The sequence below is a fragment of the Terrapene carolina genome, unplaced genomic scaffold (genome assembly GCF_002925995.2).
Source record: "Terrapene carolina triunguis isolate 2854851 unplaced genomic scaffold, T_m_triunguis-2.0 Scaffold132, whole genome shotgun sequence".
NCBI lineage: Eukaryota > Metazoa > Chordata > Testudines > Emydidae > Terrapene > Terrapene triunguis.
In genome coordinates this window covers 2,452,794-2,466,328 of record NW_020664483.1, presented here as the reverse complement: position 1 = coordinate 2,466,328, position 13,535 = coordinate 2,452,794, and the positions used below count along the sequence as shown (strand labels likewise).

At 45.1% G+C, this 13,535-nt stretch overlaps 1 protein-coding gene and 1 long non-coding RNA gene across 2 annotated transcripts in view; both read right to left on the bottom strand.

Moving 5' to 3' along the window:
• NPHP1 (nephrocystin 1) overlaps nt 1-318 on the bottom strand; it is a 35,841-nt gene extending 35,523 nt beyond the window's left edge. The window contains exon 1 of the mRNA XM_026653202.1: nt 250-318. Coding sequence (XP_026508987.1) covers nt 250-318 — 69 coding nt within the window. The remainder of the gene's footprint in view (nt 1-249) is intronic.
• Nucleotides 319-3,427: 3,109 nt separating this feature from the next.
• LOC112108448 lies at nt 3,428-7,637 on the bottom strand. The gene is made up of 2 exons (XR_002908250.3): nt 7,444-7,637; nt 3,428-3,813 (listed from the first exon to the last, which is right to left on the bottom strand). It is a non-coding gene; the product is annotated as an uncharacterized LOC112108448 (long non-coding RNA).
• Nucleotides 7,638-13,535: the final 5,898 nt, after the last annotated feature.

Sequence of the window (13,535 nt, the reverse complement as noted above, 5' to 3'; positions counted from 1 at the left end):
GCTCCCCCTCCCCAGACTGGATCCCCCCAACCCCGCCGGCAGGGGGCACCGCTCCCCCTCCCCAGACTGGATCCCCCCAACCCTGCCGGCAGGGGGCACCGCTCCCCCTGCCCAGACTGGATCCTCCCAACCCCACCAGCAGGGGGCGCCGCTCCCCCTGCCCAGACTGGATCCCCCCAACCCAGCCGGCAGGGGGCGCCGCTCCCCGCGCTGTAGCTTCGGGGCGGGGGTGCGCGGGACGGGCGGTACCTGCTGCCGCAACTCGCGGCCCCGCCGCTGAGCCCCCTGCAGCGGGCTCCGGCCCCTCCGCCCGGACATCGTCGCTAAGGAGACGAACGCTTGGGCGCTAAGAATTGTCGTCATCGCCGCGCGGTCCCGAACATCAGAGGGCGGGGGAGCCCGCTGCGGAGACAGAGGCGAACTACGCGTCCCAGCATGCAACGGGGCTGGCGGGCTTCTCCCGTTCCTGAGTCACGGGCAAAGACTACACCTCCCAGAATGCACTGGGGCCCGAAAGGCGCGCTCCCCCCGCACCAGGCCTCGCTCGGAGCCCGGCGAGCAGTGCATGCTGGGGGCTGTAGTCTGCGCGAGCCTAGCTCTCAGCGCTGTGTCTAGGTTAGTTGGCGGGACTGGGATGGTAACCAGTGGGTAGGGTGACCAGATGTCCCGATTTTATAGGGACAGTCCCGATTTTGGGGTTTTTTTCTTATATAGGCTCCTATTATCCCCCACCCCCGTCCCAATTTTTCACATTTGCTATCTGGTCACCCTACCAGTGGGTGCTGCTGATTTCACACCCTAGGCGGCTGTGGGTGCATGTGTACACACACCCACACACCCCACCCCCCCCCAGGGTAAAGGGAAGCAAAGAAAAATGCTGCTTGAGAATGTCTAGAGACCGTCAGTGAATAATGATTGTCTCAGTTGTGGGGAACGACAATTTAAATAGCTATACATTTGAAAACAGGCTCAGAGATAAACATCTACATTATCCCCCAAAATTATACAAAATAAAAATTAAATTCTGCCAAACTTCTTGTTGTTGTTATTGCCATAGCATAGCACTTCAGAGCTCCACTCATGGACCAGGACGGACCCACCCTACTACAAAAAGAGACTTACAGTCTGCACAGCCGGGCTGTGTTGCAGGCAGAAATTCTAGCCATGCACCTGCTGGAATTCTTCTCTCTCACACCGACTGAGCCATGGAAGAAGCAATTTAATTTTCTTCGTAGCCTTTTCACATTAATTTGACATATTCAGAGGAATTTTTTTCCTAGCAGGTGATCTGACATTGCTTCCCTCTGAACTCTAAACAGCTCATGCACTTCAGTATTTGCTGTTTAATTGTTTCCAAAGTATTAGATAAGGAAATGCAGCAGAGATGTACATAGAATTAATAGTGTTGTCAAGTTACAACATGTACTTGAGATCAAACGATCATGTGCCCTTTCCACATGAGGGTTTACTGTTTTTATTTTAATGATTTTTTAAAAAACACTTTTAGGGTTATTGACAAGGCGTGAGAAAAAACTCCTTTGTAATCGTATTAAAATGATTAATTACGCTGATGTATGCAACACCAGATTTAGAAAAAACTGTGCTGATGTATCCAAAGAATTATTCAAGCCACTATACAGAAATCCCAAATTGTCATATCTACCATCTCTTTTTTTCTTCCTTTTACCTTTTCCAGAAACAAATACTAGGTACACATTAAAAACATAACAAATAATCCATTGCAAAAAAAAATAAAAAAATCCTGGGTGCTTTAATAAATATAAGTACAATTATATTTTAACATGTCAGTAAGTGCAAAGTCTGAGCTAGCACATGAACCATGTCTTCCAATAAATGACATTAAAACACCTGACCTCAGCTCCACTTTGCACAGGATGCCCGCAAGCGTATGCCATATCACCACTAAATCAGCCTGATACAGCATTACACAGAAAACTTCTGTAACCAAGCTACATCTCAGCTATAAAGGACACAAGATTTCCAACTTGGATAAGTCAACATTTCAAGATTCTGAATGACATTGTTACACAGCAGCTGGGTTCATTGACCCCCTATGTTAGAAGGCATTGGAGCTCTGACGGATGGTGCACCTCGTTAACTAATTCTGGGTATAAGTGAAGTGAGAGTGGCCCCCTGATCAGAGGAATCTAAGCCAGTGTTTTCCAACTGGTGGGTCTCAGGAAGGTTCTGTATGGATCACTGTGTCCAGGAACAGGTTTACTCATCACTGGGCCTTGAACTAGGCAAACATACACTTTACCAGCCAGGTGCAGAGAGGAGGGGACTGGAGAGTGAGGCTGGCCCACACTCACCCCACCGTGGTGGCTTCTGTCCTGCGAGGTTGGGCCTGGCTCCCCAGTCTGGGGATTGCAACCAGACACATGGGGTCGCAGATCCACTGGCTGCCCTCCAAACCTGAGTGGTGCTGACACACTGTGTACCAGGTTGTAACACCTGGAGCAGAGAGCTAGAGCTAAGCCTAGTGCCATGGAACAAGAGCCGACCCAGAGGGGTGAGTGCATAGTGGGCTTGCTCTCCAACCCCCCTTGTCCAGGCTTCCCCTCTGCACTGGGCCGGGATTCAGATTGCAGCGCAAGGGCAGAGGGTGCATATATGTAAGGGTGGGTTGCAAACAAGAAGACAAAATGCTGTTGGTGGGTCACCTTAGTAAACAGTTTGGAAATCAATGGTCTAAGTCTCACCAGTCCTAAGAGAAAAATCATAAGAACAGCCAAGCTTGGGTAGAAGGCATGGGCAGAATCTGTCTGGGCTTTTTTCTATTTTTGCATTAGCTTATTAATAAAGTTAAAGCTAAAGGCAGGGAATGAATTCTGAACCTACATAGCCTTTAACTATTTTGGCACAATGTGGGGTTGCCATCTGCTTATAAACATAAAAGGAGAACAAGATAGAAACACTTTAAAAATGTGTTGATTAGGAGATTTTTTTTTTTTTTTTGGAGGGGAAAGCTGTGCACGTATGCATGGAAGTAACAGAAAGATAGGGATGGCTGACATATGTAGCATGAGGCCCAGCAAAATTAATCACAAAGGAAGTCCCAAGGATTTTAATTCATGATGTCCAGCATCTTTGCTGGAAGTGATGATGTGGCACAGTAAGTATACAGGGCTGATGTATTCTTAGTTATGGAGTTGGTAAGAGATCTAGACATCGAATTCTCTGACTATTTTTGCTGAATTTCAGACAAGAACCCCAGCATTACTGATTTAATATACGAATTTATCTTATCAGTCTACACTAGTATGCTTTTGCCTTAATCTTTTTGACCAACCCTTTTGGGTTGTATACTTTCAAAGTTCTAAAATGTTTAACATCAGAATCTTTACATGTTTTCACTCCCCACTTAAGAGATACTTTATTACAAATTACTAGTAAGTAACTTAAGTTATATCACTTTTAGTTTAATTTATTAAAATATAAGGGTCAAATGTAGCTCAGGACGAGCCTTAAGAGTCACAAAGCAAAACAGACACAAACATCCCTTAAAAACATAATGTGACAGGTTTGCACAGTCATAATACATATGAATTAATTAAGCTCACCCCATAACATTTTGGTGGCTAGGTTATTCTGATACATGTGAAGATAAGCTTTGCTGATGTCAGTTTGGGCAAATGAGATTGTATGATACCACAGATGCCTTCTTTTTTAGAATACGGTTGCTTATCAAAACATTTCTTTTTAAAGTCCATCTTTTAAACTGTGTTTAGACACAAATGCAGCAGAAGTCCATTTATTTTCAGTCAGTTGTCAGCTTTCATCTGTCTAAGGCTGTTAAAAGAAAGTGAAAAATTACAAATTGCACATAATTTCACGTTTGTTTGGGTTTTTTTTTTAATTTAAATAGCAAAGGTGATCAAAACAATGTTCAGTCAGATTATAATGTATCAAAAATAAAAGAAGAAAATCAGATGTAAGAGATATTAAAAGGGGGCAGACAGAACATTGAGTAACCAAAGGGAAAGTGACAGAAACAATATATTATGTCAAAAATATTAAGGTAGAAAGACTTAATTAAAAATGTACCCAAAATCACTGGTGTTCCCTCAAAATTTCATTTGCAAAAAAATTCCATTATTGGACATTTTTGATGCGAACAAAAATGTTTCCAGATATTTACCAATACAAGCCCATAGTCCCTAACAGCTACATCTGCTCCGTGTATGCTCACAACCAAAAACCAACCTTTATGCGAGAGCAAAGATAAATGAATCTATTTACAGCACCATTACAATATTTCAGTTATTAAGAGACAAGTTTGTGAAAATCAAGTTTAGTATATGGTAGTTAAATAGTAAGCTCAATGCTGTTAGCACTTTAACTGAGTATTTCCAGATTGTTATTTAGATTTAGAGACTACAATAAAGCAACCTTGATTGTCAGGAATTTAGAGTGTGCTGTAATAAACTATGTTGTAACAGTCAAATATATGATCTATTTACATTTAATATCTGATGGAGATAATTTCACTACATTTTGCAGAGGAGAGTCAGACAGACAAGACTGAGATATACATGAGTGCCAGCAGTGCATTCCCACGTCAGGCCACATGGTAACTTGAAAATGGGAGCTCTTTTGCATTTCAAACCCTTGCTGAGAGAAGCAGCTCTGATTTTTCAAATGGTCCAATCTCAGGAACATCTTTGTCCAAACACCAACCCTCCCCTTTCCACCCTCTCTGCCTCTCCTCCCCACCCCACCCCCCCGAAGCGTATCCCCTATCAGAGTTCCACACATGTAAATGTTTCAAATACTGTTTTAAGTTTTTTGGGGGAGCAGGAGAGGTAGATTTATCTATTTTTTAAATCAGGCTCCCAATAGAAAACTAGCCTGAACTAGACAGTATCTGAAGTGAGATGCAATAGTCTCTCTGTATTCAGTAATACAAAACAAAAACCCACAATGCCCTATGCAAAGATCAAGTAAAACAAGTTTTATACATGGGAGCTGTGTAGGGTTGGAGGGACACAATCCTTCTAACCCCGAGGAGGCTGAAGTTGACTCTTTATTCCCGGTTCCTTTTACTTGGCACGAGTTCCTTACTAAGTGGTTACGTGGTTCCTTGGTTCCTTATTCAAAGGTCAAAATTACTTTGAAAATATATCAATGTAAGATTACATTTTTAGAAATATCAAATTAGCATGATTGGATGTGATAAAAAATTCCTAATTAATTCATTATTTATGAATTAAATCAGTGGTTCTCAAGCTTTTGCACTGGTGACCCCTTTCACATAGCAAGCTTCTGAGTGCGACCCCCCCATATAAATTAAAAACACATTTTTATATATTTAGCACCATTATAAATGCTGGAAGCAAAGTGGGGTTTGGGATGGAGCTTGACAGATCGCGACTCCCAATGTAATAACCTCGCAACCCCCCAAGGGGTCCTGACCCCCAGTTTGAGAACCCCTGAATTAAATAATTAAGGCACTGGGTTTTGACTGGCTGTACGTGATGAAATTAGTCTCAAATCACCCCATATGATTCCTCCCTGCTGCCTTTAGACTGTTCTGAAGTAGCTGGGACATGCCACTCATCAACCTGATGCTTAGTTCCTGTGCAGTATGCTCTGATACATCATGCCCTCACTCCACTTCCATTGTGTACTTATGGCTTAAATAAGAAACTGGATTTTTAATTGACTGTACATGACAAAAGGTGTATCCAGTCACCCCAAGAGATACATCCCTGCAACTGTTAGACTGTTGTGAAGGAGCAGGAACATGCCATTCCCTACATAGGCCAAAACGTTGTTCTTCCTCTCATTTCTCCCTTCCACTTCCATATTGTAAATAGGGCTTGCATAAGGAACTGTATGTGACAGATAAGTCTCAGCTCTTGTGATAACTGGGCCTACCTTTATTAATTTATTAACTGAATTAATACAAACAAAGCTTACTAATATAATTCAAGGACTGTGTTAAGATCATTCCTGGTAAACGAAAACAGTGTGGAACCAGAAATCAATGGACCAAAATTCATGTGTCAGAAATTAAATTAAATAAATAAATAAGAGCCTGGCTTAGCCACCTAAGACTATGTACAGTAGAACTTCAGAGTTACAAACTAACGGGTCAACCACACACCTCATTTGGAACCAGAAATACGGAATCAGGCAACAGCAGAGACACAAAAAAAGCAAATACAGTACAGTACTGTGTTAAACATACATTATTAAAAAAAGGGAAAGTTATTAAAAAAGATTTGACAAGGTTAGGTTACTTTCTGTGCTTGTTTCATTTAAATTAAGATGGTTAAAAGCAGCATTTTTCTTCTGCATAGTAGTTTCAAAGCTGTATGAAGTGAATGTTCAGTTGTAAACTTTTGAAAGAACAACCATAATGTTTTGTTCAGAGTTATGAACATTTCAGAGTTACAACCTCCATTCCCGAGGTGTTTGTAATGCTGAGGTTCTACTGTATTTTGCCACACTGTTGTAAGCCTGTTACCAGAAAGAGGCAGCTAAAAGCAATGCCTTCACCCCAATACCCATACAAGTTTGCTAGGTCTCGGAGTGGCTAATAATTGTGATAAGCCCCTTACTCAAGAAAAAATCCTAGATATTTAAAAACAAAATCTTTATATGGCAAATTGTCAATGTTTATAGAAACAAATTTAAAAATTTTATTAAGATGATGTTAAAATAGTAAATTATTCCCTAGTATTAGGGAATGAGAATAAGATGACTGTCTCAAGGAAACTGGCTCCCGAAGGAGGGAGCTTTGACATTGAGGGACCAACAGAAATTCAGGATACATCTACACTGCAAAGAAAACCATGTAACAGCGAGTCTCAGAGCCCGGGGCACTTGACTTGGGATCATGCCACAGGGCTACAAATAACAACGTAGGCATTCAGCTCAGGCTGGAGCCTGGGCTCGGAAACCCAGAGGGGGCTGAGTCTCCAAACTGGAGCAGGAACGTCTACACTGTTATTTTTAGCTGGATGCAAGCCCTAGTGAGTTGATCCCAAGGCCGAGACTTGCTGCTGTGGGTATTGTTTTTTTGCCATGCAGACGTACCCTCAGGCCCCGATCTGCGCACACTTACACAAGCGCTTCACTTTGCTTTACACCAGGGGTTCTCAAATTGGGGGTCAGGATCCCTCAGGGGGTCACGAGGTTATTACATGGGGGAGGAGGTGTCGCAAGCTGTCAGCCTCCACCCCACGCCCCGCTTTGCCTCCAGCATTTATAATGGTGTTAAATATATATAAAAGTGTTTTTAATTTATAAGGGGGGGGTCACACTCAGAGGCTTGCTATCTGAAAGGGGGCACCAGTACAGAAGTTTGAGAGCCCCTGCTTTACCCTGAGTCGGGGGGCGTGGCACCACCCGCCAGAGGCTGGCCGCGTCTACACTAGAGAGAGCTGCGTTCCTACCGTGTTAACACCCACACACCTGAGGCAGGGCTTTAAGCAAGGCCGCTGGGCTTTACACACGACTTAGCTGCTGGCGGTAAATCCTGGCCCTCCCCACCGGCCCAGGCTCGGGCTGTGACACGGGTGAGGCCCGGGGGGGGACAGTCCGGGCCGCCCCACTCGCCGGGCGTGGCAGGGACCCAGGGCACCGCCCCCAGCCAGAGCCGCGCCGCCCGCCGGCCCCCGCTCAGGCCACGTCCAGCTTCTTCTGCGTGGCCTCCAGCAGCCCCTGCAGCCGCCGCTTCCTCCAGGCCAGGAAGCGCCTGCGCACGCGGTGGGCCTGCCAGCCCACCAGCACGCCCGAGGCGAAGGCCAACACCAGCGCCAGCTGCACCGGCCGCTCCCGCAGCGCCTCCGAGCCCAACGCCATGCTCCTACGGCAGCCCCGCGCGCCCAAACTACCGCGGCGCGCGCGCGCGCTCCGGGCCTCTCCCCGGCGTCGGCGCGCGCCTGCCTGTCGGGCCCCCTCCCGGCGCCTGGCCTCGAGTCCCGCGCGCGCCGCCACGTGGCAGGAGTGGCTCGTGCACACGATCCGCCCAGACGGTCCTCTGCAGCCAGCCCCAGCTGGGGTGGCTCCCGTGCATGGGCAGGTGGGGAGGGGACTTTAAAATCTGGGCTGAAGGGGTTGTCTGGGCTGTCTTGTTTCCCACCCCTCCCTTCCTTGGGAGCAACTGCTTTGGCAAGCAGAGCCATGGAGCAAGTTACAGCTCTTCCTGCTATTGTATCAGGCTCTCTGCAAATTCAGGCAGACACCGCTGCATCAGTTACAGCGGAGTCACATTTTCAGACATGGGCGCCAGAAAGATAATTTTTTAAAAACAAATTTTTTATTTCATCCCTGTTTTCAAACCCAAAAAGGCAGACCAATGATTCTTGGTCCATTAACACCATCCATTTAACACATAAGTAAATCCGGATTACTTCAGAGGTGAGCATTCTTTCATTGGGTCAGACGTCCTTTTTCCTTTAGATAGCACAGGGGTTCTCAAACTGGGGGTCGGGGGCCCTCAGGGGGTCACAGGGTTATTATATGGGGGGTCGCAAGCTGTCAGCCTGCACCCCAAGCCCCGCTTTGCCTCCAGCATTTATAATGGTGTTAAATATATTAAAAAGTATTTTTAATTTATAAGGGGGGTCACCCTCGGAGGCTTGCTCTGTGGAAGGGGTCACCAGTACAAAAGTTTGAGAACCACTGAGATAGCACATGCAAGGTGAAGGCAATTGCTTTCTAGCTGGCTGTTGCTTGGTCCACCTAAGAAACGTGGTGGGCCAGATTCTCCACTGGCATAACTCCAATGAGTGTAATGGAGGTAATCTGTAATGCAGGTAATCTGTTTTAATGTCTGCAGAGGATTCTATCAACACCTAGGATTGATGGGATGCAGCTATCATTTCTGACATGACAGTTTCACAATGTAAGATTCTTGTTAGATTCAAGGCTGCTGTTGGATCCAAGGATGCTCAGAGAAGCTGGGGCATGGCCCAAAGCACATTTTCTTATCTGTACTTGATGAAATGGATGTGCCCTTCCTTTCAGACATGGGCCTACTATTACTCACACATTTAAACAATTTAAACCCAGACTACAAGCTTCCAGAGTCTGCTGGGGACAGGTGAAACTATGTAGGGTTCTGCCCGCACAGCCAGAAAGCCCCTCCACACACTATCAGTCACTTTTCCCACTGTTGGTCACTTTCTATAATGTGGGAATTCTCTGGCTGTTAGATTTTTTTGTTTCCTTCCCCCAGGCTTTTAGATTGTTCCTGAATCTATGCCACGGGGTGAACAGACAGAAGGAGGGCACTCTCACTCTGGATCAGAAAGGGCAGAACAGATTAGCTGGCGCATCTGGGCAGAGGTGAAGGAAGGTGGTGGTGCTGACTGGGTGGTGCTGTGTTCTTAACAATTTCTCATTGGCTGGTCACTTGCCTTGTCTATTTAGAATTTAAACCTTTGTGGCAGGGACTATGTGTTTGTATAGCATGTAGCACATTTTGGGTGCTGCAGCAATATAATCTATGGGGGTACACTGCACTGTCAGGTTCTCCTGCAATACCTACTTTCACATGTCACCGGTATCAGCACCCTATCTCTGTAATATTTGAGCACATCATACACATGAATGAACTTACTCTTGTCAGGGCAGGACAGTGCTATTAACCCCCTTTTACAGATGGTGAAACTGAGGCAGAAAGAAAGCAAAGTGACTTGCCCAAGGTCACACAGGGAGTCTGTGGCAGAGCCAGGAATAAAGTTCTGATTTCCTGAGACCCAGTCCAGTGCCTTCACCACAAGGCCTTGGGCCTCTCTGCCTAAGGCTAAGCATTAAGTCCACAGCTCCCCAAAATGTAAATTAAGGTCAGTTCCTGTCAAATGGAACAGAGAGAGTATACAGGAACTGGGTGCTCATTCCAAAAGAGATTGCACAGGAATAGCAATAAGGCTAATTATCCATTGGAATAGTTTACCAAGGGTCATGGTGGATTCTCCATCACCGGTAATTTTTAAATCCAAGCTGGATGTTTCTCTGAAAGATATGCTCTAGTTCAAAAGGAATTATGTTGGGGGAGTTCTATTGCCAGTGTTATACAGGAGGTCAGACTAGATGATCACAAAGGTCCCTTCTGGCCTTGAAATCTATTGAACAAGCCAACTCTAAAAGGAGCAGAGAATAGCAAACTCCCCAGTGAGGACAAAATGAGGTAGCTCAGGAGAGAGTGCAAGAGTAGCGTAATAAGAAAGCTATTACCAGTTTTTAAAAGTAAACCACTAGAAATAACCCCGCATCACTTTTTGCAAGATTAAGAATGTTAATTTGGATCTCCTGGCTAAATTCTAACTCAAGTAATTACCCTCTGCGCAATGTAAGGGTCTGTTTGACACTCGGAATTTCCACGATGGTTAACAGGAATCAGCCAATAGCTATAGAAATATCCTTCTGTTCTTTTTGAGTTGCAATTGGGCAATATGCTCTCACACCCTATACAGTATCACAGAAACTCAGACTGACATCCACGGGGGCTGGATTGGGCCTAAAACTAGACAACAAAAATATTTAATAGCGTTGCTTCACTTTCTTCAGATACCCCGTGCCTGAGTTTTCAAGGAGATTAAACTGTACGGAGAAACTGAAGAGATAGTAGCAGGGATTATAACAAGGTGCTTTTGAGCTCGAGGGATCAAAAACAAGCCAGAATTTCAAACTAAGATCATTTTGTGATCTGTAACTCAGATTGATAACATGGAAGTATTTTTTATATACTTCAGAGTAATTTTTACAATTTTCAGGCCAAATCTTCTGAACCAAAGTTGTAGGAGATCAAAAAATGGGTTTGATAATGGAAGCTGGCTACAACCTTAAGAATAGAGAGTCTGCCACCTCTCCATAATACCAGACCTCTTCAGACTGCTGAATCCAGACACTCCCAAACTCTGGGGAAGTTCAGATTTGTTTTCAAACTTTGCGGCTTGGGCACATCTCTTAGCTAAATATTGTCAAAAGCAGGAAGGGAGAAGCCTATTGAGGCATAATGAGCAATTCACTCAATTCAGTTATCTAAAAAGTGTTTCATTTCATTTTGCATTTACTACATATCCGACCCTGTATTATCTCTGTCCCTGCACAGATAAATGCTTTCTCAGAAGACCAAAAGGCATAGACTGCTTATGGAAATACCAAACAATCACATAGAAACAGGAGGGAGGGAAACCTCTGACTGCAAGCTGAGCTTCCTTTTCCTTTCTGCTGACACCACACTAGCAGAGGGGCCTTCTGCAGAGGAAGGGAGAGCTGAGAACAGGAACTGATTAAGCCTGAATGTGATCCAGATTTACCACAAACCCAAGGCGGCAAATCCACGCATGCATTTCCTCTGGATTTGGTGGAGTCAATATAAATAACACCAACAATTTAGGTGCCAATTAAGGTTGCATCAGGACAGACTCCACTGACCCCAAACTTCTGATTTCCATGCTTTTAAGGTTAATCATAGAGTCAGAGGTTAAAGCCAGAAGGGACCACAGATCATCTTGCCTGACCTCCTGCACATCACAGGTCACTAAACCCCACTCAGTTACCCGTATAGTGAGCACAATAACCTGGATTAGACAAAAGTATTACAGCCCTCCAGAGACTAAACGACTGTGTGCCACAGGCAGAGAATAGGTGGGACTGAGGCGCACCAGTGCCCAAGCCATTGCAATACTAGGGAATTGATTTGGTGAGATATACCTAGGAGAAACTGACCTGCATTCCTTGCGACCTTCACATCACCCATAATACTATTGAAATACACTCCAATATAAGGCTGTTACTTCCATCTCCAACAGTTACTGATCCATGAGAGGGCCTTCCCTCTTATCCCAGGACTGCTTACTTCGCTGAAGAGCCTTTGGTATGGGAGCTTGTCAGAGGCTTTCTGAAAGTCCAAGTACACTACATCCACTGGATCCCCCTTGTCCACATGCTTGTTGTCATCCTCAAAGAATTCTAATAGAATAGGTGAAGCATGATTTCCGTTTACAAAAGCCATGTTGACTCTTCCCCAACTTACCATGTTCATCTATGTATGTGACAATTCTATCCTTTAAATCAGTTGCCTAGTCCTGAAGGAAGGCTTACCAGCTTGTAATTGCCAGGATCGCACCTGTAGAACCCTGCGTGGATACACAATGTATATCCGCGTCCGATCTGCAAACATGGTCTGCGGATATAAAGCGGCTATCCGCAGATTTACAGGGCTCTACACATCTGGCGTCTTTTTTCAAAAATACAGCTACATACAGCGAGTTCATAGTATCAAGCAGAATTCATAGATGGACAGACTTCCCAGATCATCACACTAATATATGTTCTAGTATTCCTTCTTATTGACCTTAACTCTATTGGACATAGATTTTTCAGTGATACATTTAGCTTCCCTATCACTGTCTGCATTTCATAACTGCTAATTGATCATAATTGCAATCAACTTCCCCTTTTTTCCCCATTACATAAAAAGTTAATTCCTAGACAGTGGGGTCTAGTGGATAAAGTGCTGGACTGTGACTCAGGAGATCTAAGCCCAATTTTGCCACTGATCTTGGGCAAGTCACTTCATCTCCCTGTGCCTTAGCTTCCCCATCAGTAAAATGTAAAGTGCTTTGAAATCTACTGATGAAAAGCACTATGTAGGAGATAGGGATTATTATTATTATTTACATTTCTGCCTTAACATTGCTGAGGCTGCTTTTAAGTTTGGTGTATGAGTTTGATGAAGTTGTACAACCCTGAAGATGCTCCTACTTAAGGGTCAGCCAGCACCACAAAGTCACAGCTCCAGCACAGTTGATAATGGGGCCTATTGTTTGAACATGTATGACAGAGTGTTTCCTTGTATTAGTGTGTGTTGCCTTGCCTTAGTGTTTGACTCTGTGTATGTGTTGTGACGGGAGCGAGAGAATAATGTGTGTTAGAGGGACTGCATGTGTGTTTTGTCATGTGTGTGAGTGCTTGTTCCATGTGTGAGTGTGTCCTTATCTAGGTATGAGAGTTTGCTGTGTGTGTGTGTGTGTTTCCTCTCTGTTGTTCAAGGTGATTAGGTGGATCAGTGTGTAAGGGTATGTTGTCTTTCGTGTGCCCATTTCAGTATAAGCCTCCTTCAACCTATCTGTACCCCTCTCCCCAAGCCTCCTCATCTATCCCTGGCTCATCTCTGCCTGTCCATCTGTTCCTTGACTCCTCTTCCCCTCAACCCACCTTTTTGTCTCTGTCCTGACCCTGACTGGGATCTCCTGTCTGACCATGGCTGCCAGTGCCCCCCATCTGTCTGTCCATCCAGCCCTGACAGACCCCAGCTGCTGGCAGTTCCCGGGTGGCCCTTGTCTGTTCGTCTGGCCCTGACTGAGTTCCTCCCCGGGCTCTCCCCTGTCTGTCTATCCCGTGTACCTGGCTGAACTTCCCTTTCCCTGTTTGTTGTCAGTCTGTCTGTGCCTGGCCAGAATCCCCTCCCTCCAGTCAGTCAGTCTGTCCATCCATCCCTGGCCCGGCTCCCCATTTCTGTCTGTCTGTCCCTGGCTGCAGTCCCCTCCCCC